General features: G+C 39.2%; 1 protein-coding gene across 6 annotated transcripts in view; it reads right to left on the reverse strand.

The window, feature by feature from the left end:
• Positions 1-24,798, reverse strand: part of CEPT1 (choline/ethanolamine phosphotransferase 1) — a 50,951-nt gene that overhangs the window by 22,394 nt on the left and 3,759 nt on the right. For all 6 annotated transcript variants that reach the window (XM_042842446.2, XM_005309937.5, XM_005309939.4 and 3 more), the window contains exons 3-4: positions 20,356-20,503; positions 17,751-17,892 (exon numbers count right to left, since the gene is read on the reverse strand). In XM_042842446.2, the coding sequence (XP_042698380.1) occupies positions 17,751-17,892; positions 20,356-20,503 (290 nt within the window). The remainder of the gene's footprint in view (positions 1-17,750; positions 17,893-20,355; positions 20,504-24,798) is intronic.

The following is a 24,798-nucleotide window of genomic DNA, read 5'->3' on the forward strand; positions in this document are numbered from 1 at the left end:
AAAAGTAGATAAAGGATTACTTGGAAAATTTTAACATATGTCAGCTGCCTAGATAATATTGATCCTATGGGGTTAAAGAGTAACCAAAGTTTGTAAAGCACTTTCAAGATAAAAAGTTCTAATTATTATTATTAAGGAGCAATAAACTTCCTTGAACCACTGAATTATTTTTGAAAAATCTGGGAGAACTGGGCATATACCAGTAGACTGGAGCAAGAAAAACATGGGCAGGGGCAGAAGCCTGATTGACCAGTTTAAATCTAGATTGATTAAAGCACTAAAAAGCTGTACTGTTAAGAACAATACTGCACTGGCCTCTGGGGAAGATGGACTATATCCATGATTCTTAAGTTGTTTTTGCAAACACTTTACTGGGAGTTACCAATATTTCTATGCAATATAAGCTTTAATTAAAAAATATATATATTTTTGGCCCTTTTGTCTGCAAAGGAAACTTTCCAAACATAAGCTGTTTTTTAGTAATTAGATTAATGAACTATAAAGCATTGGGTAATATGCAATTCATGGCATTTTAAGTAAGTATAATTTATATTTTTAATTCAAAGAAATAGAAGTTTATATGCACCAAACATAAGTGTCTTAAAAAGCACAATAAATATTAAAAACATATCACATTTATTGCATTACAACCTATGGAGATTTTTTGGCTTAAATACACAAACACCACAAAGATGAGAGAAAAAAAAAAGTGGGATTTGGAAGTTAGGGTCACAAGAGAAAAAGAGGAGAACCTTTGGACCCAGAAGGTCTTTTCTGCCTCCATCTTATATAAAAATCAAACTATCGGTCAGATAGACAGATGATCTGCTCTGGTCCAGAGGGCCTGACCCTATGGATGGGAACCACAGAGCAGGACAGGCAGGCCTAGCAGAAAAAAGGAGGCCCATCACATTTCAGAGTCTGATTTTAGTTTTTCTTGTGCTGTTTTCTTATTTCATTAAATGTAATGACAAAAACAAAACCAAAAAAAAGAAATCCAACAGCACAAATACTAAAGCCAAAATAAGAGGGCTCAGCAGAAAGCTTCTTGATTGGGATATTTCAGCACCCCAATCATTTTTGACCACTCTTCCACAAGACTAACAGTTCTTTTGCCTGGTTCTTCCTGATTTAGTGGAGTCGTATCAGCTCAGCAGAAATATTTTTTAACCGGATAAGGAAGAGGAATAATGCACAAACAGCAGATCTCTGATAAATATGAAATGAAAACAAAAAATAAATATTTTTTCTTTTGTGAGATTACCCCAAGACAAGACCCAAAACCACAATGAACAGGAGTACCTGTGGCACCTTAGAGACTAACAAATTTAATTGAGCATAAGCTTTCATGGGCTACAGCGCACTTCATTGGATGCATAGAATGGAAAGCTTATGCTCAAATAAATTTGTTAGTCTCTAAGGTGCCACAAGTACTCCTGTTCTTTTTGCGGATACAGACTAACACGGCTGCTACTCTGAAACCACAATGGTTTTCTATAACTGGGCCAGAGCCTCATCTTATGTAAATCAGATTAGTTCCATTAAAAGGCAACTTATTCAACTAGTACAGTGTACTTCTTTTCATATAGGCATTCAAATTTTAATTACCCAGAATAAACTGGAGAATCACACTTTTTTAGGCTCTCCAGAAACACAGGCCAACTATCTCCTTGCCATTCTTTATTAATATTTATACTGCAGGAACGCCCAGAGGCCCCAAAGAAGGTCAGCCCGCATCATGTGAGGCACTATATAAACACAGACCCTACCCTGAACAGCTTACAATCTAAGTAAGACAAAACCATAACAGAATCATAGAATTAGTTAGAGATGGAAGAGATACTTTAAATCATCCACTCCACCTCCTTGCCAATGAAGATACACTTTGGGTCTAGGAAGCCTTCTTTTAATATTGTTGTAAATTAGAAAGAAAAAAAAAGGCTAGGCAAAGTGTTAAATTTGAAGCTTGAGAAAAAGTCATTTAAACCATAAGACTGAAAGAAAAATATACTGATTTGTAGCAAACGGACATTGCAAAAGGACAACAGAAAACATTAATTCTGCACTAACTTAAGGAGCTTAGCTGTGACTAACTAAACAAAGACATTACAGAGCATCTACCATTGTAGCAAGGAGACTAATCAATTAGGGTGGGCTATTAGCAGCAGGAGAAAAAAAAACGTTTGTAGTGATAATCAGGATGGCCCATTTCCAACAGTTGGGCCTGTCCTGGAGTAGGTGACTCCAGGAGTAGGTGACTCTAGGACAGGTTCAACAAAGAAAGTAACAGAACACCACTAGTCGTTACCTTCAGTCCCCAACTAAAACCTCTCCAGCCCATCATCAAGGATCTACAATCTATCCTGAAGGATGATCCCTTACTCTCACAGATCTTGGGAAACAGGCCAGTCCTCACTTACAGACAGCCCTCCAACCTGAAGCAAATACTCACCAGCAACCACACACTACACAACAAAAACACTAACCCAGGAACCTATCCTTGCAACAAAGCCCGTTGCCAACTCTGTCCAGACACCATCATAGAACCTAATCACATCAGAGGCTCATTCACCTGCACATCTACCAATGTGATATATGCCATCATGTGCCAGCAATGCCCCTCTGCCATGTACATTGGCCAAACCAGTCAGAGAACACTTCAACCTCCCTGGTCACTCAATTACAGACCTAAAAGTTGCAATTCTCCAACAAAAATAGACTCCAACAAGAAACTGCAGAATTGGAATTAATTTGCAAACTGGACACCATTAAATTAGGCTTGAATAAAGACTGGGAGTGGATGGGTCGTTACACAAAGTAAAAACTATTGCCCCATGCTAATTCTTCCCCTACTGTTACTCACACCTTCTTGTCAACTGTTGGAAATGGGCCATCCTGATTATCACTACAAAAGTTTTTTTTCTCCTGTTCATAATAGCCCACCTTAATTGATTAGTCTCGTTATAGTTGGTATGACAACATCCATTTTTTCATGTTCTCTGTATATATCTATATATCTTCCTACTGTATTCTCCACTCCATGCATCCGATGAAGTGGGTTTTAGCCCATGAAAGCTTATGCCCAAATAAATGTGTTAGTCTCTAAGGTGCCACAAGGATTCCGGTTCTTTTATCTCTATATAAACACACTGAGTCTCATAAATAAAACAAACTAGAAGTAATACTAAATTCCCAGAGAAAAAATACATTATTAAACTGAAAATTGTAAATGAGGAAAATATTTTACAAAGAGTATTTCAGTTAAATGAACAAACACTAGAAAGCAAGTAAATTCTGTTACGATAAAACGTTTTTTCATTGCTCATCCTCTGCCTAAACTCACTAAATTACCATATGCCTATACAATACACATCCCAACATTGGCAGTGAGCCAATACCTGCATGACAGTGTACTGTATTGTATTTACCAAAGCCATGTGCATGAGCACAGACAATACACCAATTCACTCTTCACTTACAAAACCATCTCTCTCTTCTCACTCTTCATATATCACCAAGCCTTCATACCATCTTCCCTCATGACAGCTGCTGGAAATTTAACTACCATTTACAGAGGAGATGCAGGGGGACAGGGACATAGGGTCACATGCTCCCCCAGATTTCTACCAGGATTTATATGCACTGCCCTGAACCCTGCTGCATACCATCAGAACCTTTAAATCAAGTTGCAGGTCCTCTCTGACCATTTAAACATTTTATTATCTACAGAAGTCAAATTCCCTACAGCTTCAATCACCTAAATATGTATTTGGGTTCCCCTATGTAAGCCTGCCACATAAACGATGGGGAAACATTGCAGTTGCAGACTTCAAGTCTACAAGCAAACTGCCAAAGTATAGGGGCCAGCAATGCCCCTCTGCCATGTAAATGGGCCAAACCGGACAGTCTCCACACAAAAGAATTAATGGACACAAATCTGACATCAGGAATCATAATACTCAAAAACCAGTGGGAGAACACTTTAACCTGTCTGGTCATTCAATGACAGACCTGCGGGTGGCTATCTTACAACAGAAAAACTTCAAAAACAGACTCCAACAAGAGACTGCTGAGCTGGAATGGATATGCAAACTAGATACAATCAATTTAGGATTGAATAAGGACTGGGAATGGCTGAGCCATCTCCCCTTGTAAGTATTCTCACACTTCTTATCAAACTGTCTGTACTGGGCTATCTTGATTATCACTTCAAAAGTTCTATTTCACTTACTTAATTGGCCTCTCAGAGTTGGTAAGACAACTCCCACCTGTTCATGCTCTCTGTATGTGTGTGTGTATATATATCTCCTCAATATATGTTTCATTCTATATGCATCTGAAGAAGTGGGCTGTAGCCCACGAAAGCTTATGCTCGAATACATTTGTTAGTCTCTAAGGTGCCACAAATACTCCTGTTCCTTTTATAGGGGGTAAGATATCTCCAACCTCAGGGGCTTGTGACCAAACTAAAAAGGTGTAAAATGTTTAAGAGATCAAGTGAACAGGGAAAAGAGCAGCCTGTGGAAATGAGGTGGTTTGAACATTCTTAACTCTGCATTTCTGTAATTTTCAACTTTTTTTATTTTAACTTGACTGAATTGTCTAGCATTTCATTGTTTGTTAAAAATTTCAATGCTCTTTGAAGTATTTTCCCTAGCAGTTATTAATTCTTACTTGCACATTTAACTCTACGTTTTCTTCTCAAGAAAGTTGCTTAGGTTTTTTTTTTGTTTTTTTTTTTTAATTTATCAAGAATAAAACAATAGTCCCCCTGTCATATGGAAGCATATATTCCATTAAATTAGATTATACCTGTCTTCATTAACCTTCTTTGGATTCCTGATTGCTAGATTTGCCCCCAAATTACCTCAAAACTACACTGGCACATTTCATAACTGTTCAGCCCAGCTGATTCAGAACTGGACTATGAAGTCCTCAGTCCTATGCTAGTGCACTCCTTAACTTCCTTTAATGCAGCTGGTTTTGCTAATAGCATACGAGTCCCTGTACAGCTTAGAAACTCTCCATGACATAAGTCCATTAATTCATACATGTATGGTGGGATTGTGTGTTTCAGAAATGATGCTAGGGACATTGTACATATGTTTGGGATGGAAGGCTGGCAAGGCATCTTTGACCCAGTCCAAGTTCATATTGTGGTTTCTAAACTTCCCCAGAGTTTACATGGAGGTTAGAAGTCCAGAGATGTTTACATAAAGCTTAGAACGTCCTTCAAATCCTTTCAGGGTTTATGACCTCCACAACAAATCATTTCCTCAGTTCACCTTTGAACTGAAGACAATTCACCTTCCAAGAGACAAATGTGAGAATTTTCAGCCTGGAGTCCTGCTTTAAGTAATGAGAACAGGAGCTTTTACAGAGAATGCCTTCTCTTCAAGTGTAACTATAATGCTGTTACCAGGATGCACTAATATTTTGATTAAACTTTTCCTTCCTTTGCTTGAAGCCATTGCTTGTTGTACTACCATTTCCTGAGTAATTTTTTCCAATCCTTCATATACTGTCAACAAGAAGGTATTTAAAAGTCATAACATCTAACCATGCTCAGAGCAGGTCTAATTGACATGTTACTTAAAATGCCATAGGCAGCCAGTGGCCCAGCTACAATAATGGCTCCCAACATTAACACAATTGGAGCTGAACCAGAGCAGGAATTTTTGAAAAAAAAAGTCCCCTATTGTAGAAAGATCTTGTGCCACAAAACTAAAATGATAAACACAGGAGTATAATACCAGTTTCCATTTATGCAGCATGCTACAGCACAATACATTTAATTGGACAAAGAAAACACCTCTTAGGGTAGAAGTACTAGAATGTTTATAGCAACAGAGGGTCCTGTGGCACCTTTAAGACTAACAGAAGTATTGGGAGCATAAGCTTTCTTGGGTAAGAACCTCACTTCTTCAGATGCAAGATACTAGAATGTTTATGTTGTTTTATTGAGTGGACAACAGGGGATGTATCACTCAACGATTGCCTGCTCTATTCATTCCTTCTGAAGCACTTGGCACTGGCCACTGTCAGAAGACAGAATACTGGGCTAATTGGACCATTGGTCTGACCCAGTATGGCCATTCTTATGTTCTCACAAGCCAAAAAAGTAGTAGAAATTCTCTCTCTCTCTTCAAGCTTCTACTAAAGTGGTTACAGCACCTATAAAACATTGTTTGGTCAATACTGGCCATTTTAATATGAAATCTAAAGTTGCTCACTGAAATTTGCCATTTTGCTCCATAAAAATGATACCTTTAATCAAAGATTCATAGATTTTAAGGCCAGAAGACCATGATCATCATGTAGTTGTACATCCTGTATACCACCAGTTAAGGAAGCTCACCCAGTAATCTCTCCATCAAGCCCATAACTTCTGTTTGAGTTACACCAGATCTTTTAGAAAGATATCCACTCTTGACTTAAAGACTTAGAATCATAGACTATCAGGGGTGGAAGGGACCTCAGGAGGTCATCTAGTCCAACCCCCTGTTCAAAGCAGGACAAATTTCCAACTAAATCATCCCACCCAGGGCTTTGTCAAGCCTGACCTTAAAAACCTCTAAGGAAGGAGATTCCACCACCTTCCTAGGTAACCCATTCCAGTGCTTCACCACGCTCCTAATATCCAACCTAAACCTTCCCCACTGCAACTTGAGACCATTACTCCTTGTTCTGTCAGTGATGGAGAATCATATCCCCAGGTAAGTTGTTCTAATGGTTAACTACCTTCACTGTGAAAAATTTGAGCCTTATTTCTAGTCTGAATTTGTCTAGCTTCAGCTTTTTTGTCACCAGCTCCCAAATTTCTGGGATTGCAAATTTCCTTGCTACTTCCTCCACTTTTTAGAATTAAATAATTATCTCAAAGTTTAAGACCCTGACTTTATAAAAGTGTCTTATCTAATAAATAATACAGCAGTTGAAAATCTCCCATTACTACGATTTCTTTCAATACTGATGTAGCTGACACCTGTTTCATTAAGTAACTCCTCTTCCCTTGTTAACTAGTCTGGAAAATACTCCCTCCTCCACCACACCCTATTTTTCTAACATTTATTTTAACATGTACTTATGGGCTATTTCTGTTTGAATGCGCTCTACTGTTATGTGATGCAAAGTAAATCAAAATTATTTTAATGGATGTGAAACTCTTGCTTTTCCAGCCTATTACCCATTCTCCCAGCATTCACACAGATCCATAGCACAAGATTTATGCTCTTGTCCCTTTTAAAACATTGCTTTAATAATTAGCTATTCCCATTTCCCTTCACTATATAGGACAGAGACCCAATGGTGTCTGCCTTCCTACTTTCTCTCTCTTTCTTTTTTTTTTTTTTTGGACACATTCAGGAACTCCCTCACTGCAGTTTCTTTTCAATGATCACATTGTTTCATGTAGCACTGAAACTATTTGTAGTCAGTTCATGTTCAACCACAGGCATCTATCTATTCATCTAGGTTTGCACACCATACTTGTCACTACGTTACTTGAGAACTTATCTGGAATCTCAGTTACAGCAAACATGATAATTGAAATGTCACATGAAATGTGAAGACTGAAATGGCACTAGCTTTGTGCTGCTAACCATTTTAGCTATAGAGTGCAGTGCATTCTTGAAAGGAGGAAAGAGGAGGAGGATTTCCCAGGGTACAATGTCTGTGGCTTTCCCACTGGCACAGCTCCCCCTAACTCACAGGCATCCTTGCTTGGGGAAGTGACTACCACCTGCTCTCCTTCTCCCGCACACTGGCTTTCCCATTACCACTGACTCTCTCCTGTCACCTCTTCCCAATGCAAAGAATCTTGTCTGTTGACAGAGCTGTTCCCTGATTCAGACACTGCTAACCTCTACTCACTTGTCCCACATTCTAGCTGGTGCCCTAATCACACCCTCCTGCCAGCCAGACAGCCTCCCTCTCACTACTATGCATACTTGGACTTTGCAAATACTAAAGCAAACCGTTTCCTAGTCACCGAAATGCTAGATTTGTCACATCCCTAATCAGCCCTTCATCTTAGATTGGAAAACCCCTCAAAATAGTGCATGTAATGTCTGACAATCTGATGTAATGTCCTTCAAGAGCAAAACTAACAAAAAGGGAGGGTTCAAAGAAAGGGGCGGGGGGAAACTGATGCAAGTTCTTGAGAGGGGCACAAGTACAGAAGAGGGGAAGGAAGTATTTGTCTGGATCCCAAGGGATAACAAGCTAAAGATGAAAAAGGATACATTTAGATTAATTATTAGGAAAAGCATTTTGAAAAAAAAGGTCAATTAGACAGTGAAACTGCTAATGATGAAGTTATGGTATAGTCACCAAATTTCTTTAAACGAAAAAGCGATACATGACCTTTCCTGAGCTTGAAGCAAGGGTTTGTCCTAGATGGCCAAGATATAACCTTTATAACCTTATCTGGCATATGATTCTATTAACCACCCAAACAATTCTATTTTCTGGTGGGAAAGCATTTAACAAAAACAACAACTTTCAAAAGGCGGTTCCAACCAAACTAATCCAGACCCTTGTGTAAAGAGGTGCTTTCACCATTATGCCTATCTTTATATGCAAAGTTAAAGCCAGCATTGTAAGTTTTAGAATAACCAATGGGGGGGGGGGGGAGAGAGGGAGACTTTTTTAAACAAAGTTATTTGGGGTTTTAAGTAAACAGTGAAACACTCTCAAAACCTCATTTCCAATCAGAGTGGATTTTTTACTGCCCCTTCATAAACTACAGAAATTTTGTCTTTTAATAAAGCAGTTGTCTGTGAAATATCATTAGAAAGACACTTCTCATTTTCCAAGTTACTCTGTGCATGACAAAAGGTGTTAGCTCTACAGAATCTATGTCATTGTTCATTGGGTAGTATTAATTCTAGCGGTTACCGTATAGTTCCAGAACCAGGGCCCCACCATTCCTGTGAAAAGCTGGGATACTATAATACAAAGCAGGGACTCTGTAACATCAAATCCACGTGTGAGGGAAAAACATTTCAAAATACTGAGATTTTCATTGAAGTAGCACCATTAGAACAGATTTTCAGTAACTGCTAAAGAGTATCAAATATGTACTTTTAATCTAGAAAGGTTTCCCCTTTAAAACATTACAATAGTTACAACTAAGATTTTTGGAGGTTTGGGGGTGGGAGGTGAGTTTAGCTTTAATAACCATGAAAGATGATGGCTTGGAAGCCCCAAAGACTAAACACGACTTAGCACGTATATATAGTACTTTATATGTTCAAAGCACTGTATGAACATTACCTAATTAGTCCTCAATGCCCCTGTGAGTCAGATGGGCAAATACTATAATCTCCACTTTATGGATGGGGACACCCAAGACTTATCTATACGAACATTTAGTTTTTGGCACACTGGGCACACTGGGATGTGAATCTACCCCGCACTAGTCTGCCACGGACTAACTGTCCATGTGGACACTGCTGAGGCACATTAATAGTCCATTAATAGTCCACTTTGATCTAGTCCCATTTCAAAGAGGACTAGATCATAGCACGTTAATAAAGTGTTAATGTGCATAACCAGCATCCACATGGACAGTTAGTACGTGGCAGACTAGTGTGGGGTAGGTTCACACCCCCGCTTGCTGCAAACTAAAAGTTTGTGTAGACAAACTTTGAGAAACAAAGGTAACATGGCTTGCTCAAAGCCACACAGAAAGTTAGAGAGCACCAGAATTAGAATTCAGGACCGCTTGTATCCAACCCCATGATCTTAGTTCAGACAATGCTGAACTTTTATTAAACATTCACATGCAGTAGCACCATAAGTTTTCCACTGAACAAATATGTGGGCATTGGTAGTGCAAGCTTCCTCACAGCAGCCTGGCCAGTATGGCTAACCCCACAGCTAGCTGCCTCCAGTGAGCAGGGAGGTCTGTCTCCATATTCATTCAAGTCCTTTGTTTCTTGCCAGAGATTGCCAACAAGTGAGCCAAATACGAGATGGACACCTGTCCAGTGGTAACAGAACTGTTACCAGTGTGCTGATCTTTATTAAATATAAGTTTGTATTTCTGCCAGAAAGAGTGGGAAGAGTAATAAGCTGTGGCATGGTGAAGCAGAGAGATAGCAAGAGGAGCTGAACATATTCCCCACAGAGGCGCAGTTAGAGAATACAGTACCTGTAATAAAACTAAAAGATATTTTTAGTTAAGGCTGAACAATTAAAAATAGAATCACAAAGCCAAAAACTTCAAAAATTAAAGGTCGAGTAGTAACAGATCCACTATATTTTACATCAGCTATTCACAAATTGAGCAGTATGTAACGGTGGTATGTAAGCTGCACTCAGTTTAAATTTAAATTTAAAAGTATAGTATCAGAATAAGAATCCACTGTAACTGCATTGATTGAATTTATGAATATGGTGCACCAGATGCTTTTCAATTTTAGATGTGATGCACTAGGGTTTCAGCGTGAAAACTGCTATTTTATGGTGTATGTATAATGAGAAACAGTAAGTATATTGCCACAGTTAAGGGAAGTGGGAAGAGAAAATTACATGTTATTCTTGGAACCTTAACTTTTATATTTTCTGACTTTGACTGTATGCAACCTTACCATCAGATTTTTAATCAAATATTGTTTAGCTGTAACTTTACTTAGAGGGATTCCATTGGGCCACTCACCTCATTAAAATTAAGCACGTACCTATGCAGGTGCAGTACCAGGACATAATTTCTTATACTTTGTGTTTAGTTTTTAAAGAAAGAGATCGGCATTTGAAGCTTCTAAGATCGTGTGGTTTTCCTAGTGGAGGTTATAAGCATACCGAACCAATGATTGTACAGCAGACTAGCCCCACATCCCTGTGCAGCACATGCCTGTTGTCTTAATGTTTTCACTGTATATGTTTAATATGCAGTTTAAATTCTACTATGTTTGCTAAAACAAAATCAAGAAAAGACCCTGCTCCTCCATGAAGATTATGTCCCCACCAAGTTTCAAACTCTGGTCATTTTTGCTGTAGTTATGGTCAAAAGTGTGGTTCGTTTTTCCCTTTTCTACAGTAGAGAAACAGTAATTTTATTTATACTTCATAATTGAGGGAGATTTAGCTCAAACTTTTCAAAGATTCACCTTTCAAGAGAACCAAGCAAATGTGAATAGTTTGGAAGCTATGAGCACTAGAAAACAGACAGTTACAGTGGAAATGGTCCTGAAATCCCTTTCCCACACAGCTGCCAAGTGCACAGGGTAGATTACGGAGTTTGAGCACTGAGCTGTGGATTTAGGCATATATGACACGAGACCGCTTTGCTACTTGAATCTCTGCACTAAAGAGAAAAATGCACAAGAACCCAACATAATTTAAAGGCAAAAAGAAAAGGCTATTAAGTCTAAGGTGCAAGGAATGGGACTGTTGAATTTAAATGTATACAAGTGTCATTTCAGCTCATTCTAATTTAACATTTTCATATAAATGAATGCAATGAGATGTGTGAATAGAATGAATACAGCAGTACTGTACAGAACTAAAGATAATTAATAGGGCTGTCAAGCACTTAAATAATCGCACTGTTAATAACAGAATACCATTTATTTAAATATTTTTGGATATTTTCTACATTTTCAAATATATTTATTTCAATTAAATAAAGAATACAAAGTGTACAGTGCTTACTTTATATTTATTTCTGATTACAAATATTTGTACTTTAAAAAAAATAGTATTTTTCTATTTACCTAAGTACTGTAGTGTAATCTCCATCATGAAATAAAAATAATCAAAAATATACACTTTGATTTAAATTACAACATAGAATACAATATACGGTATATGAAAATGTAGAAAAACATTTAATAAATTTAAATTGGTGTTCTATAGTTTAACAGTGTGTTTAATGACAATTACTTTGAGTTAACTGATTAATCAAGAGCTCTAATAATTAACTGAATTACAGTTAAGCACTATTTCCAGTTATAGGAAATGCATTTTCTAATTTAAAAAGGGACAGCCAGCATTTCCCCTTACAAAATACAGTACAAAAGTGGAAGAAATGTGCAGCAAAAGGAAATCCATGTCAACTAATTAGGGTTGTTTACAAATTTTGCACTGTAATTTTATAAATGTGTATCTAAGGTTGTGAAATCTTCCTTTATAATTAGAGTTATCCTACAAGAAGTTTTCACAAGATAATTGGGTAGAAAAGCTGTCAGAACACGTATTAAAAAATAAATAAATAAATAAGGGACTTGAAAATTGCAAATGTAATGTTTTTTAAACCAAAATGGGTTTTGAAAACGTTAAGTGGGACCATTCTTGAAACAAACGTTTTAGACCTCATTTCTTATCTTTATTTTGTGTATCTCAGTCATTATACCATAGTAAAGGTTGTATTTTTTTTAATTAATTCATACATATTGTAGCAAACTTTACTTCCCCTGTATCAGAGGGGTAGCTGTGTTAGTCTGGATCTGTAAAAAGCAGCAGAGTCCTGTGGCACCTTTAAGGCTAACAGATGTATTGGAGCATAAGCTTTCATGGGTGAATACCCACTTCATCATATGCATGCGTCTGACGAAGTGGGTATTCACCCACAAAAGCTTATGCTCCAATACATCTGTTAGCCTTAAAGGTGCCACAGGACTCTGCTGTTTTTTAATTTCCCTGTTATTTTAAGGTCTAAATGTCAAACAGTAAAAGACAAATTACTTTGTTTTGGGGGATATCTCCAGCTAGAAAGATCCTTTAGGGAACTTTTGCTTTTACTTATTTATACATCCTGCCAATAAGTACTGTAGTAGTCTCTGAAACATAGCAAACAAATTCAAAAGTGAAAATAAAGGGTGAAAAATATGCATTTTACAAAAATGGTTTATGATATAGTTGGAGAGACTTATTGAAAAATAAAGAGGCAATAGAACAATTGCAATACAATTGTTAAATATTTGTAACCCGCATTTTAAACAGGTGAAACCTAACATTTCATTTGTTTTCCTTCTAACCGTTAAGAGGAAGGTGAAGAAAACATTAAGAAAGCCAGTATTTTCTTACTTGTAATCTACCTCTTTGCTCAGCAATTTTATAAATGACAATATTCTAATGGAGTCCTCAAAAGACAACATGCAATGCTAAGAACATTGTTGGTCCCAGTGATTATGCTGGTTCACAGATATATTGTCTAAATGCAGGTTTTTAACTAGAATGACCAGGTTAGATAAAAAACCCACAATTGTGAGCTAATAATGGACTATATTTTAATAAAACTTCTATTGGGAAATGAATTTTAATTGTGTTTGATCGTTTTTTGGGGGGGGGAGAAAATTAGCATTTTGGGGTATCTTATTTCAACTTGTGCTAACAAAATTATTATGGTTGGACAGCAGCCATACATGAGGCACACAGAAGAATTAGGTTATTGGCACAAAATAGTTCCATTCAAGGAACTTGTTCTTACAGGTCTCTGTACCAATCTGGGGTTTGTAGGGCTTACTTTGCCTTTCTCAGTTCCTCGCCAGCAGATAGAAACTAAAGAAAAACTTCAGTAAGACATTACTTTCCAGGACACCTTTGCTCAGTTTAGTATAGTCTACAATCCTAGGTCTTGTACAAGTTGAAGATATTCCTGGTATTGTATGAGGCTGATGCACAGTAGATTTGTTTGAATTCAGCCTAGATATGAAGGCTGGTTTATGGAACCTCAAGCAAAACGAGATACTCTCATTTTGATGTTGCACATGCTTTGTGCTTTTTCTCTTTATGCTGCAACTGAATTTGCTGATCTCAGACAGTTCTTCAGAAACTTCAGAGTATACCAGGGTTGGGGAAAAGTCTGTTCTAAGCAGATGTTAGCTGCTGCAGAGAGTCAGATTCCAAGCTTTTGCTTTCTTCCCCAGATATTTCATCTAGATTTTAACTCCTCTTTAAATGAAGCATTTCTGCCCAAATTTCTATGTATTCCTAGTTTTGCATGCACACACACACTTTACAGACAACATAGCCAAGTACTTTTAGATTTAGAACTTTATTTCTGAGAGGCAGTGTAGCTGGAACTGTGTGTCATATTGGAATTTTAGGTTCAACTCAGCTCATAAGGGGTATGAGGCCTCACTTAATATTAATACTGTGCCTTTCACAATCTTTATCATCAGTCTCACTTTTTGTGGTGACTATCTCATGGTCTCTTAGTACCCAGATAAAGTACACCTTGTCAAAGGTGTCACAAAGATGGAAAGCAGCAGCAGGAGAAAGACAACAATGATCATCCTTTCTGCCTGTGCCCTATCAGGAGGTTCAACTGTGTGTAGCATGCTACAGAAAGATGCATGCACAATACTAATAGAACCCTGACAGACCTTTAGGAAGCTCTTCTGAGGAAAAAACAGATGGGAAGTAGCAATTGTTGACAACTTCTAACTCAGACAAACTAGAAGAGATATTCCTTGTAACAGCAAAAGGCACCTTCCTGACCTCAGGACAATCCTCTACCAAACTTCAAGTTCCTTTCTGCAAACCATGTAGCTGTTAGGATTCTTCAAGAAATAGTCAGAATAGTTTTTATAAAGTGAAGTGTTAGACAAATATAGGGGCTGCAGCCATTTAATGAATGCAAATCCTAAAACTGGTCCCAAGGGTACTCCACTCATATCACATTTTCAACTTGTAGCACTTCCCTCTATGCTTAGGGCATACTTCCTGATCTTAATGCCAATTTTCTATCCAGTACAATGTCTTATCTCCTTTTCTGTAACTCTTCCATAGCCAATAAGCTCTGATGTGGAAAGTTGTCAAATGTTTTTTAAAGATACTTATGTTTACTAAATCTATCTCATGGCTTACAGTGATAATACCTTCAGAAGATTCCAGCAGGTCAGATGATCTATGCCAGAGGTAGTTATTTTTTTTCCTCAAGGTCCAAATTTCTCAGTCAACGTCCAGACTCAAGAGAAAATAATTTCTGGTATTGTGGAGTCCACGACTGACTGCAATATTGTGGATGTAGTCTCATCAAAACATATAGAAAGTGCCCATCAACTCCTTGTTCTTTGATGCTTCTCTGTATACAGTCTACCATGGTATTGAGAGGCCATTTCTAATTTGGTATCAACTATCACCCTCAAGTCTCTTAGAGCATCACAGCTTTCTGCTGCCCTTCTTATGTATTGTCTGGGGGATTACTTTCTTTCAGACATATACAGATGTGTTCTTCCAGATTCAATCTCCTTTTATTTCCTGCCCATATTTCTAACCTCTGTAGATCTGTTTATATCTTCCTTATATCTTCACCAGTTTATAAGTCTCCACATTTTATTTCATTATTCTGTTTACTTCCTCTTTCACAGCTACTGTAACAATTAATGATGTAACAACAGATTGCTGGAGTATTTTGTAGCCTACCTTCCCCAACTCATCACACTCCCATTTACCATTACCTTTCATTTACAGCTGAATAGCCCATTTTCAATGTATGTAACCTTTGAATACAAGTTCTGTATTTGAATAAAAATATCAAGTCATATTTCTAGTGAATGCAGTACACAGGTCCAGTTATATTGCCATTTCCTTTTGGGAACTAATTTTGTAGTTTGACAAATAAAATCAAATTTACTCCAAAGCTTCAGCTATACTTCTCATATTCAACTTTTTAATTTCCAATTAAATCCAAAATAGCCACTGACTTTGTGGCTGTTAACATGTCAGGTAACAAAGTAATTCTTTACTACTAAAGCCGCAACAAAAATAGCCTTTGTTACTGTAGAATAGAAGTGCCAAGTCATCCAAGGGGAAGCAGTCAATGAGAGCTACCAACATCTATATCTGCAAGTCTCAGGAGGTAGGCAGAATAAGTCTTACAGTCCAAAGATTAGTAAAGAGAAAGCTTCAGAGACAAGCTAATATTTAGCACTGTTTATTGTCTTCTTTCCTAATATTCATTCTCAGGTTTTTGTGGAAGACATTAATGAGTTTGTTGTAAGCCTATTAGCCTTATGACAGTGGGAATGGTTAAAAGTATGAGTTCATTATACAAATGCTGATCTGATACTTGTAATCCTGAGCACATAATATAATTGTGTGACCTTTAAGATGTATTATAAATATTGATTTATCAGAAAATACTGATATTTTTCATTTTAACAGTGAGGTTCCTGTAGAATTAGATTTTGAAACATGGCATCTGTAAAATTAGAGACAAGTTTTGGTGCATTGATCCCAGTGAAAGGGATCTTAAGAGTTTATATGGGGAAATGAGAATATTTACATGGCTACTTCTCTGACTGCACCTGGAAATCAGATAGTTTGAGATATATTATAACTTGCACTTTCAACATTTAAGCCATGCTTAGGCCTTTATTAAAAAAAAAAAAAAAAATCAGACTCTTTGGGATGGTCTCTGCAGGGTGCCCATTGTCCTCAATGCTCACTGATTTCAATGGGAGCTGAAGGTGCTCGGCCGTCCCAGGGTGGCGCCCTTATTGTGTTCTGAAAGAAGAAGGACCTAACATTATGGGCATAAGTCTTATGTGGATAAGTCCATGAACTGGGACCAAATTTCCATCTGTTACAACATGAATCTCAAAAGAAGCCAATGAGGTTGCTAAAGTTGCTCTGGATTTATGTGATTGAGATTAGAGTCTGACCCTTGATTTTTATGGAATACTGGCTATCCTGGTGTTTCATATGGTTCTATCAGAAATCTAGTCAATGAGCTAACAACGAGACTTATCAGGTGAGATCAATAAATATTAAATTTCTCCTTAAGGGGCTATTTCAGCCAAAAGGTCCAGAACTTGATTATTTTAGTTTGATAAAATTTTGCAATACCCAGAAACCTGTTGACTGACCATTTAATGAATAATGTTTATACCTTGCATGTACCTTAATGCTGGAAACCACCAAAAATTAATAGAATATCAAAAATTTCTATAAATGTTATAAAATTATGATTCTTGTTCAGCATAGAGGACATCCTTCAATAGGCTGCTTAACCTCATTTGAAATATACTTGGCAGATTGACTTCATACATATGTAGATATAGAGCCAATAGGATTACACAACAGCCATTGATTAGGGACTTGATCTTCCATCAGAACCTAATAGCCTAGTCTTCTAGATGAAATCCTGCCGCACTAGCCCCCCCTTAAATCAACAGAAGTTTTGTAATTGATTTTAATAAGGCCAAAATTTCACTCCCAGAGAGACAGACTTCTCACAAGCACTTGGGATCTGTTAACACAGACCCCAATGCAGGGTCAGGGCTTCAGATTGTAGGCAAAAATGTCAATTTATATTAAATTTTCCACATCAAAAAATCTCACCACATTCTATTAAGAATTAAGTAAAACTTATTATTTAAGATCAGCGCTCAGGGGTTAAACATGCACATCTTGCAAAAATGAACTGCTGTGCAAATGTGGTGGTTGATTTTTCCCAGACACACAGGAATGACTGCATAACTGAAATCACGTTGCCATCTATCTGATTAGACATTATTTTGTGTTTAATTCACATCAGAAGTTGTTAGCAATTATTTCAGAGGGCAGAAGTTTTTCTTCTCCTGATAACAAGAGGCTCAAAAATTATTTGTTATTTTTGTATGCAGAGACACCAATATATAGTAGTCAACACAGGTTATAAAAAAGTGTGTGAATATACGTATATGTATTCATATGTACACACACTTTTACTAATTTAAGAATCTTAGTACAGGACATATATTGAACAGAAAACTGACTTCACTGTTTACAGTTTTACTTTCAGCTGAGTTACTTACATTCCAAAGCGCAATGTTCCAGAGACATACGTCTGCCAGTGTGCACAATAAAACATGAACGTCCCAGCAAAACAACAAAAGAACATCCAGTCAGGATTCGTCCCCAGCTGCACAGCAATACAAGTTCCCAAAACCACAAAGACTGCAGAAGAAAATCAGACAAAAGTAAACAAGCATGTACAAAGAAATCTTTACAAAGCCATACAGGAGACAGAATTCTAGCAAAGGACCCAGAGAAAGCGGCACTGTGAGATTACTATATAATGTAGCGATTTACTGTAAAGACTTTTAACAAAGATTACAGGTCACATAATAAACAAAAACAGTTCAATTAATGCAAATGTTTCATTGCTTTATTATTGCTGTTCATTGAGGGTGCTCAGCATCTCACAGGGTAACTGCTGAGATGCTGTTGATTATACATTACTGTGAACTACAATATCTCTGCATAATCTTAATCCTGAAATATCATAACAGAATTGCAGAACATCAGCTAAGAGAGTTTGCAGAGGGTACCCATTGTAGAGGGCACCCATTCCTACTGAAGTCAATGGGAGCTGAGAGGGGGCACAGCACTTTAAAAGAGATTCTCAGCAACTTATGGGATCAGGCTCTTAATTTGGAATTTCCTTGTTTTTGTTTACTTTTGTTCAAGTTTGCCGTTTTCTTTCACTGCGTGTTTCATTAAAAGAAATTCCCAAGTTTTCTCATGTGAGAATGACAAAAAAAGGCAACTGTTACTCCTGGAGGAATTCTTCGCTACTGCGCATGTGCAGAATTTATGTCCCCTGCAGATTTCTTTGCTTCCCTGCAGAAAAATTGACTGACAGGGAAGCAAAGGGAAGCCACAAGACCGGTCATGCAACCCTCTCCAGAAGTATGTTCCTGGTGCCCAGGGCAGTCCACAGAGAGGTAAATCGCTGTGGGGCAGAGGGTGGAATTGGGGAAGACCCAGCTAGTCACTCCTACTCTGCTCCAGGCTCAACTGCTAGTCCCGGCTAGGCTAGGGAAGACAAGACTTCCTCTTCCCCTGCATGGCATCCGGGGCCAGGTCAGACCCAACCCCAGGTTTCTCCCCCAGCTACAGGAATCTCTGAGAACTCCCACACACACTTCCTGCACCCATCACTCCTCAGCTGCCAAGGGAGGGATCCCTGTACAGGGAGCTGCTCCCCCATCTGCCCAATACCCATGCATCCAGACCCCCTCATACCCAGACCCTCTCACCAAGCCTCACTCCCCCCACACTCAGAACCACTCCAATGAGCCCCACTCCCCATGCACCTGGAGCACCCAAATAAGCCACCTGCACCTGGATCCTCACCCCCTAAACCCAAACCAGCTGCACCTGGATCCCCACTCCCCCACACTGGCCTCCCCCAATGAGCCACAACCACCTTGACCCCCCCCACTGCAGAGTCCCCTAACTGTTGCACCCAGAATCCTCCCCACTCCCCAACAAGCCACTGTGCATCCAGACCCACCCTGGACCCAGATCACCCACTGACCCACACAGAACCCACACCTAGATTGCCCCACACAGAATCCTCTCAACCAACACCTGAATCCCCTCCACACTAAGCCCCTCCACATTTGGATCCTGCCTTGCTGAGCCTGCCTGTCCACACCTGGCATGGAGGGGCAGGGCCCTGGGGTGTTCCTGGGGCAGACCCGGTCCTTGCGCTGTGTCAGGGTTGGGTACAGCCTCACCACTGAATCCGTGTACCGGGGGGGGGGGGGGGGGGGGGGAAGAAGAGGAGGAGGAAGAGAAGGGAGAGGGAGGGAGAGCTGCACAGTGATCTCCCACCTCTGTACAGCCAGTGCTCACCAAAGCCATGCTGGAGCCTCCACATTTATTTGACAAATAAAATTTACATTATTTTAAAATAAAATATTGTGCACAGAATTTAATTTAATTTTTTTGGCACGCAATGCCCTCAGGAGTAAACTATGCATTCTATACATCTAAAATTACAAAGTCAAAATAGAGTGATCATCCATCAAAATTTAAATGTTAGAGTCTTATAAACTGTGATCTAAGTACCCAAACAAAAAGAATCTGAATCTTTCATTGAAGACACAGGTTTAAAGTTACCTCTGCTTTCAACAGAGCAGAGTCAGGGCTGAATTTGGACTCCCAGTGTCATAGTTTAGGCCCAAAATCGGACTTTAAAATTGTTTTAATAAAGGATATCTAAAACTAAATTAGAAGTGTTCTTTGTATTCTAAACATAAGCTAGGTAAAGTTACTAAATTAGGCTCAAAATTAGCAAGCCACATGTGTAGACGCCATAACGTCAACAGAACCACTTACATGCTTAGAGCTTTACAGATTCTTATGTACCTTGAGGGGATTTAGGCCCTGATTCAGCAGTATCAGTGTAACACTAAACTAGTCAGAGATTTAGGTTCTGCTTAAAAAAAAAAAAAAAATTACAACCTAAAGAAGATTTATTTGGCAATGTAACAATAGCATCAAATTGCTCATCTCTTCAATAGCATCCCTGACAAAGGTTTTTCTTTCTATATTCTAGTTTATATTTTAGAGATTTTCCTAATAAATAGATTTATTTAACCATCATCTTCCAGTTACAAGTGACAATACCTGTGGACAGTGAATCACAACCATGGTCAAAAAGTTCTCCCAGAGGAGTACTACTATTGGTTCTTCTTGCTTGTTTTCCATCAATAGCGTCCAAAGACTGGTAAATGAAAAGGCCACATGCACAAGCAAGATATGCCCACGGAGGTGCCTAAGGGGGGAGGTGGGGGAAAGAAAAGTGAAGGTCAGTAAAAGGTTATTAAAGATTTGAAACGCCCTAAACAGATCTTTATTCTCCTACCAAAATACTTTATATTTGCAGGTACTGCAAATATTCATGAATACATTTTTGATAGTTGATCCTTGGGGGTAGGGGAAAATGGCGAGATGCAAGAAACTAAAAATTCCACATTTAAAAAAAAAAAAAAAAAAAAAAAAAAAAGAGCTACATTAAGAAAGTGCAGTATTTATATTAATCTAAGGCTGAAGAAAAACAAACAAACAAACAAACAAACAAACCACCACACAGTACCAGTCTACATTTGAGAAACAACTGTATAGTAACACATTTGCATAATGGGGCACAATTAAGGTTGTCTCTAGGCACTTTTATGATTCCTGGGTGGCCCTCTGCAGATCTGAGCATCTAACTCTCAGCATTCAAACATCGGAATTATTTAAAGTAGGTTGCGGATGGTATCCATTCTTTGAAAATCCTGGAGCACACGAGCATGTTGTGCTGAGAGAAGATGTCCAGGATCAGATAGACTCACATAGTGAAGTTTTTAAAAATCTCAGTGGCTAGGGAACTATGTTCTCACCCCTACAGCTCTTCCAGTTTCTAAGTAACGCTGCTTTCTCCCAATCTGTGGTCACTCAAAACACCATAAATATTCCTCTTTAATAATCCAGATGTGGCTGTGGGGTACATTATTCAGTATTAAAATCCCTGTTTTACAGATGACAAAACAGGTGCCAAGTCTTAGCTAGATCAAGGAATCTAACCACTGAACCAAAGGATTTGGATTTAAGTCTAAGTCGCTATTAGCGCCATCAACGGAAATCCTTCAACCTATCTTTGTCTCAGTTTTCATGTCTGCAAAGTGGGACCAGTAATACTTTGCACTTTTTCACCTGTAGATCTCAAAGTGCTTTACAAAAGGGGGTATGAGAGATGCACAAGTAGTTCCATTTTCCATGAGTAGTTTATGGAAGCACAGTGAAGCTGACATTCACACTAAACAGATGTGTAACAAATGAAACAAGACTCTTTCAGAGCCATGTCTCATTTGCTATACACCATGAAATGCATATACTTGCTATGCCACTAGGGCTATGCCTACACCTTCCCCCTGCCAGTTTGGACTACAGGGGTGTGAACTGCAGAACACACTGGTATGCTGCACTCCAACTCCCTCATGTGGACACTGCTGTTGCAAGCTAAAAGGTATCAAGTTCATGTTAACAGTCTTCTTTCAAACAGGGCTAAGCTAACTAAAAGGTACCTAGGTTTCAGAGTAGCAGCTGTGTTAGTCTGTATCCACAAAAAGAACAGGAGTACTTGTGGCACCTTAGAGACTAACAAATTTATTAGAGCATAAGCTTTCGTGGACTACAGTCCACTTCTTCGGATGCATACAGAGTGGAATAAATATTGAGGAGATATATATACACACACACACATACAGAGAGCATAAAAGGTACCTAGTTCAGGTTCATGCCCACAGGGTCTACCCGGGAGAGTTACAGCATAGCACACTAGTGTGAGCTGCAGTTCACACCTCTGTAATCTGAACTCTGGGGCCATGCAGACAAGCCCTAAATTAGCTATGCATGCACCCACAGGACAGCCTTTACTCTGAATGTTGGTACATATGAAATAAGGCCCCAATCCTGCAATAAGCTTCACAGTGGTAGGATCATGACCTACGTGTCAAGCTCAAAACTAAACCCAGGTCAGTTGCAATACGAGTTATGCAAATAATAAATAATAATGTTTTTTACTAGAGTTCCCCCACCCCCCCACCCCCCCCCGAGGTTCTCAGAATTCTTTGCAAAAAGGTAGGCATACAGGTATAGCCCAATTTTACACACTATAGCAAATCACATGGATCCAATACTTTAAGAGTCATTGCAGTTTACTGGGTGAAACTTCATTTTACTCCGAGTGCACACATACTACAGTAGTTTTAGGTCTTTATATTACTTCACTGTCATGCAGTTTTCTCCTACAATCTTAGAGTACCAACCTATACATTTACACTGTTTTCAATTTCAACTTATAAATTTGTTTTTTTAATACAAGTTCCTCTAAGATATGCGTTTTCATAATTTTTGTTAGTACCCATGCACTTCACAAAACAGGACAGTTTTCCCCACTGGAGACAGTTACCCTTTGAACACTAATTTGTTATTGTAGAATATCACTAGCTGTTTGCTACTAAACTAAATATACTTTAGAGCTGTAGTAACTTTATATTGTTTGATTACAGTAAGATTTTCAAAAACATCTAAGTCACATTGACTTGCAGTAGATACTCATACTATGGTGATAACAGTCAAAGGTTACTTCATCCAAGTATTGTATGTTATTTGAATTTCACATAAGAATGTACTTTTTTTAAACACCTAACATTATTTCTAAATGGAAAAGTACAAACTAAAAATTGAGATTTTTCCTAAATAGATCCATGTGTGTTTTTCTATATCCAGTTAAAATAATTAGCATTAAGGTATTTACAGTAAAAATTACCAAGATACACTTAGGACAGAGGTATTGAAAGTTATTTTAAATTGTAAACCCCTCTCTGCCAGCTTGTACTTTTCACTATCATTATTCAGTATTACATATGTTGTCTAAGCATGTTTTAGTGTGTATTTTCATACAAGTGACTTTCATTAACTTCACCCTGAATTGTCCCTTAGAATACATGCTAACTACTTATGCTAAAAACTGTCAGAGCTAAAAAACAAGATCTGACACCCTGAATACCTTTCCCGGACCTAAGGAAGAACTCTGTGTAGCTCAAAAGCTTCTCTCGCTCTCCGTCCAACAGAAGTTGGTCCAATGACAGATATTACCCCACCCACCTGGTCTCTTTCATGACCTTTGTTATACACAGTACACTGTCTACTCCTGAGGGCATTCTGCACCAAAAAATTAAAAATTCTGCACACAATGTTTTAAAACTGTGCAAGTTTTGTCAATAAATAAATGCAGAAGCACCAGCATGGCAGTGGGGTGCATAGGCCAGTGGCTGCACAAAGGTGGAAGATCCCCCCGCCCCAGGACACGGACTCAGCCGTGAGGCTGCACCTGACCCTGACACAGCACAAGGCCTGGGCCTGCCCCAGAAACACTCTTGAGCCCTGCCCCTTTGTGCCACAGGCTCAACGAGGCAGGATCCCAAGTGTAGAGGGGAAAATCCAGATGTGGGGTGAGAAGATTCTGTGTGGAACAGTCTGGGTGCAGGCAGCTCAGTGAGGGGGGGGTCCTAGATGTGGGGGGGATCTGAATGCACAGGGGCTCATGGGAGGGGGGTCCCCGGTGCAGCAGCAATGGGACTCTGCAGAGGCTTCCAGGTGAAGGTGGTTGGGGCTCAGCAGAGGGGGTCTGGGTGCTGAGGGGGAGTCTCATCGGGTGGGGTATGGGTGCAGCTCATGGGAGGGGGTGTCAGTGGCATGGGGGGTCTGGATGTGTGGGCTCAGGGGGTGGGGCATTAGGGTGGATGGTCTGAGTGCAGGGAGCTCAGTTGGGGGTGGTCTGGGTGCAGGGGTGAGGGTCCAGAGGCAGGGGGGCTCCAGATGCAGGGGCTGAGGTTCAGATATGGAGGGCAAGGGGGGTTCTGGATGTACCAGATGGAGGCTTGGCAGGGGTGTCTGGGTATGGGAGGTCCAGATGCATGGGGGAGCAGCTCCCCACACGGTGCCCCTTCCCCCCACCCGAGAAGCGATGGGGGCAGGAAGCAGGGGAAGATGCTGAGCTCCCTGCAGCTGGGGGAGGTTGGTTGGTGGGTCTAACATTTCTCCTGCAAGGAATGGCTAAGGCTGAGAAAGTCCCGTCCTCTCCTGCCTCCAGCCCAGCCAGACTAGCAGCTGACCCTGGCTCAAGACAGGAGCCACTGACTGGAGTGTCCCCAGCCCTGCAGTGATTTACCTCTCCACCAGCTGCTCCTGACGCCTGAAATGATGTACCTGCACTGCTCGGGAGTAGTGTAGGACTGCTCTTGCAGCTTCCCTTTGCATCCCTATCAAAGTCATTTTTCTGCAGGGAAGCAGAGAAATCTGTGGGGGACATGAATTCTGCACACATGCTGTGGTGCAGAATTCCCCCAGGAGTAAGTATTATATTGTACTACAACAGATTGCAGTTAATAGTGTAGAACAAGTTTTATAATGTGTTGTATTATTTGAGAAGTATGTGATCATGTAACTAGACCGCTGAAATACATAAGGGGAACAAAGTTAAAGCAGCATTCACTACCTTAACACACTAGACTTATTTCC

The sequence above is a fragment of the Chrysemys picta genome, chromosome 4 (assembly GCF_011386835.1).
Source record: "Chrysemys picta bellii isolate R12L10 chromosome 4, ASM1138683v2, whole genome shotgun sequence".
NCBI classification, from domain to species: Eukaryota; Metazoa; Chordata; order Testudines; family Emydidae; genus Chrysemys; species Chrysemys picta.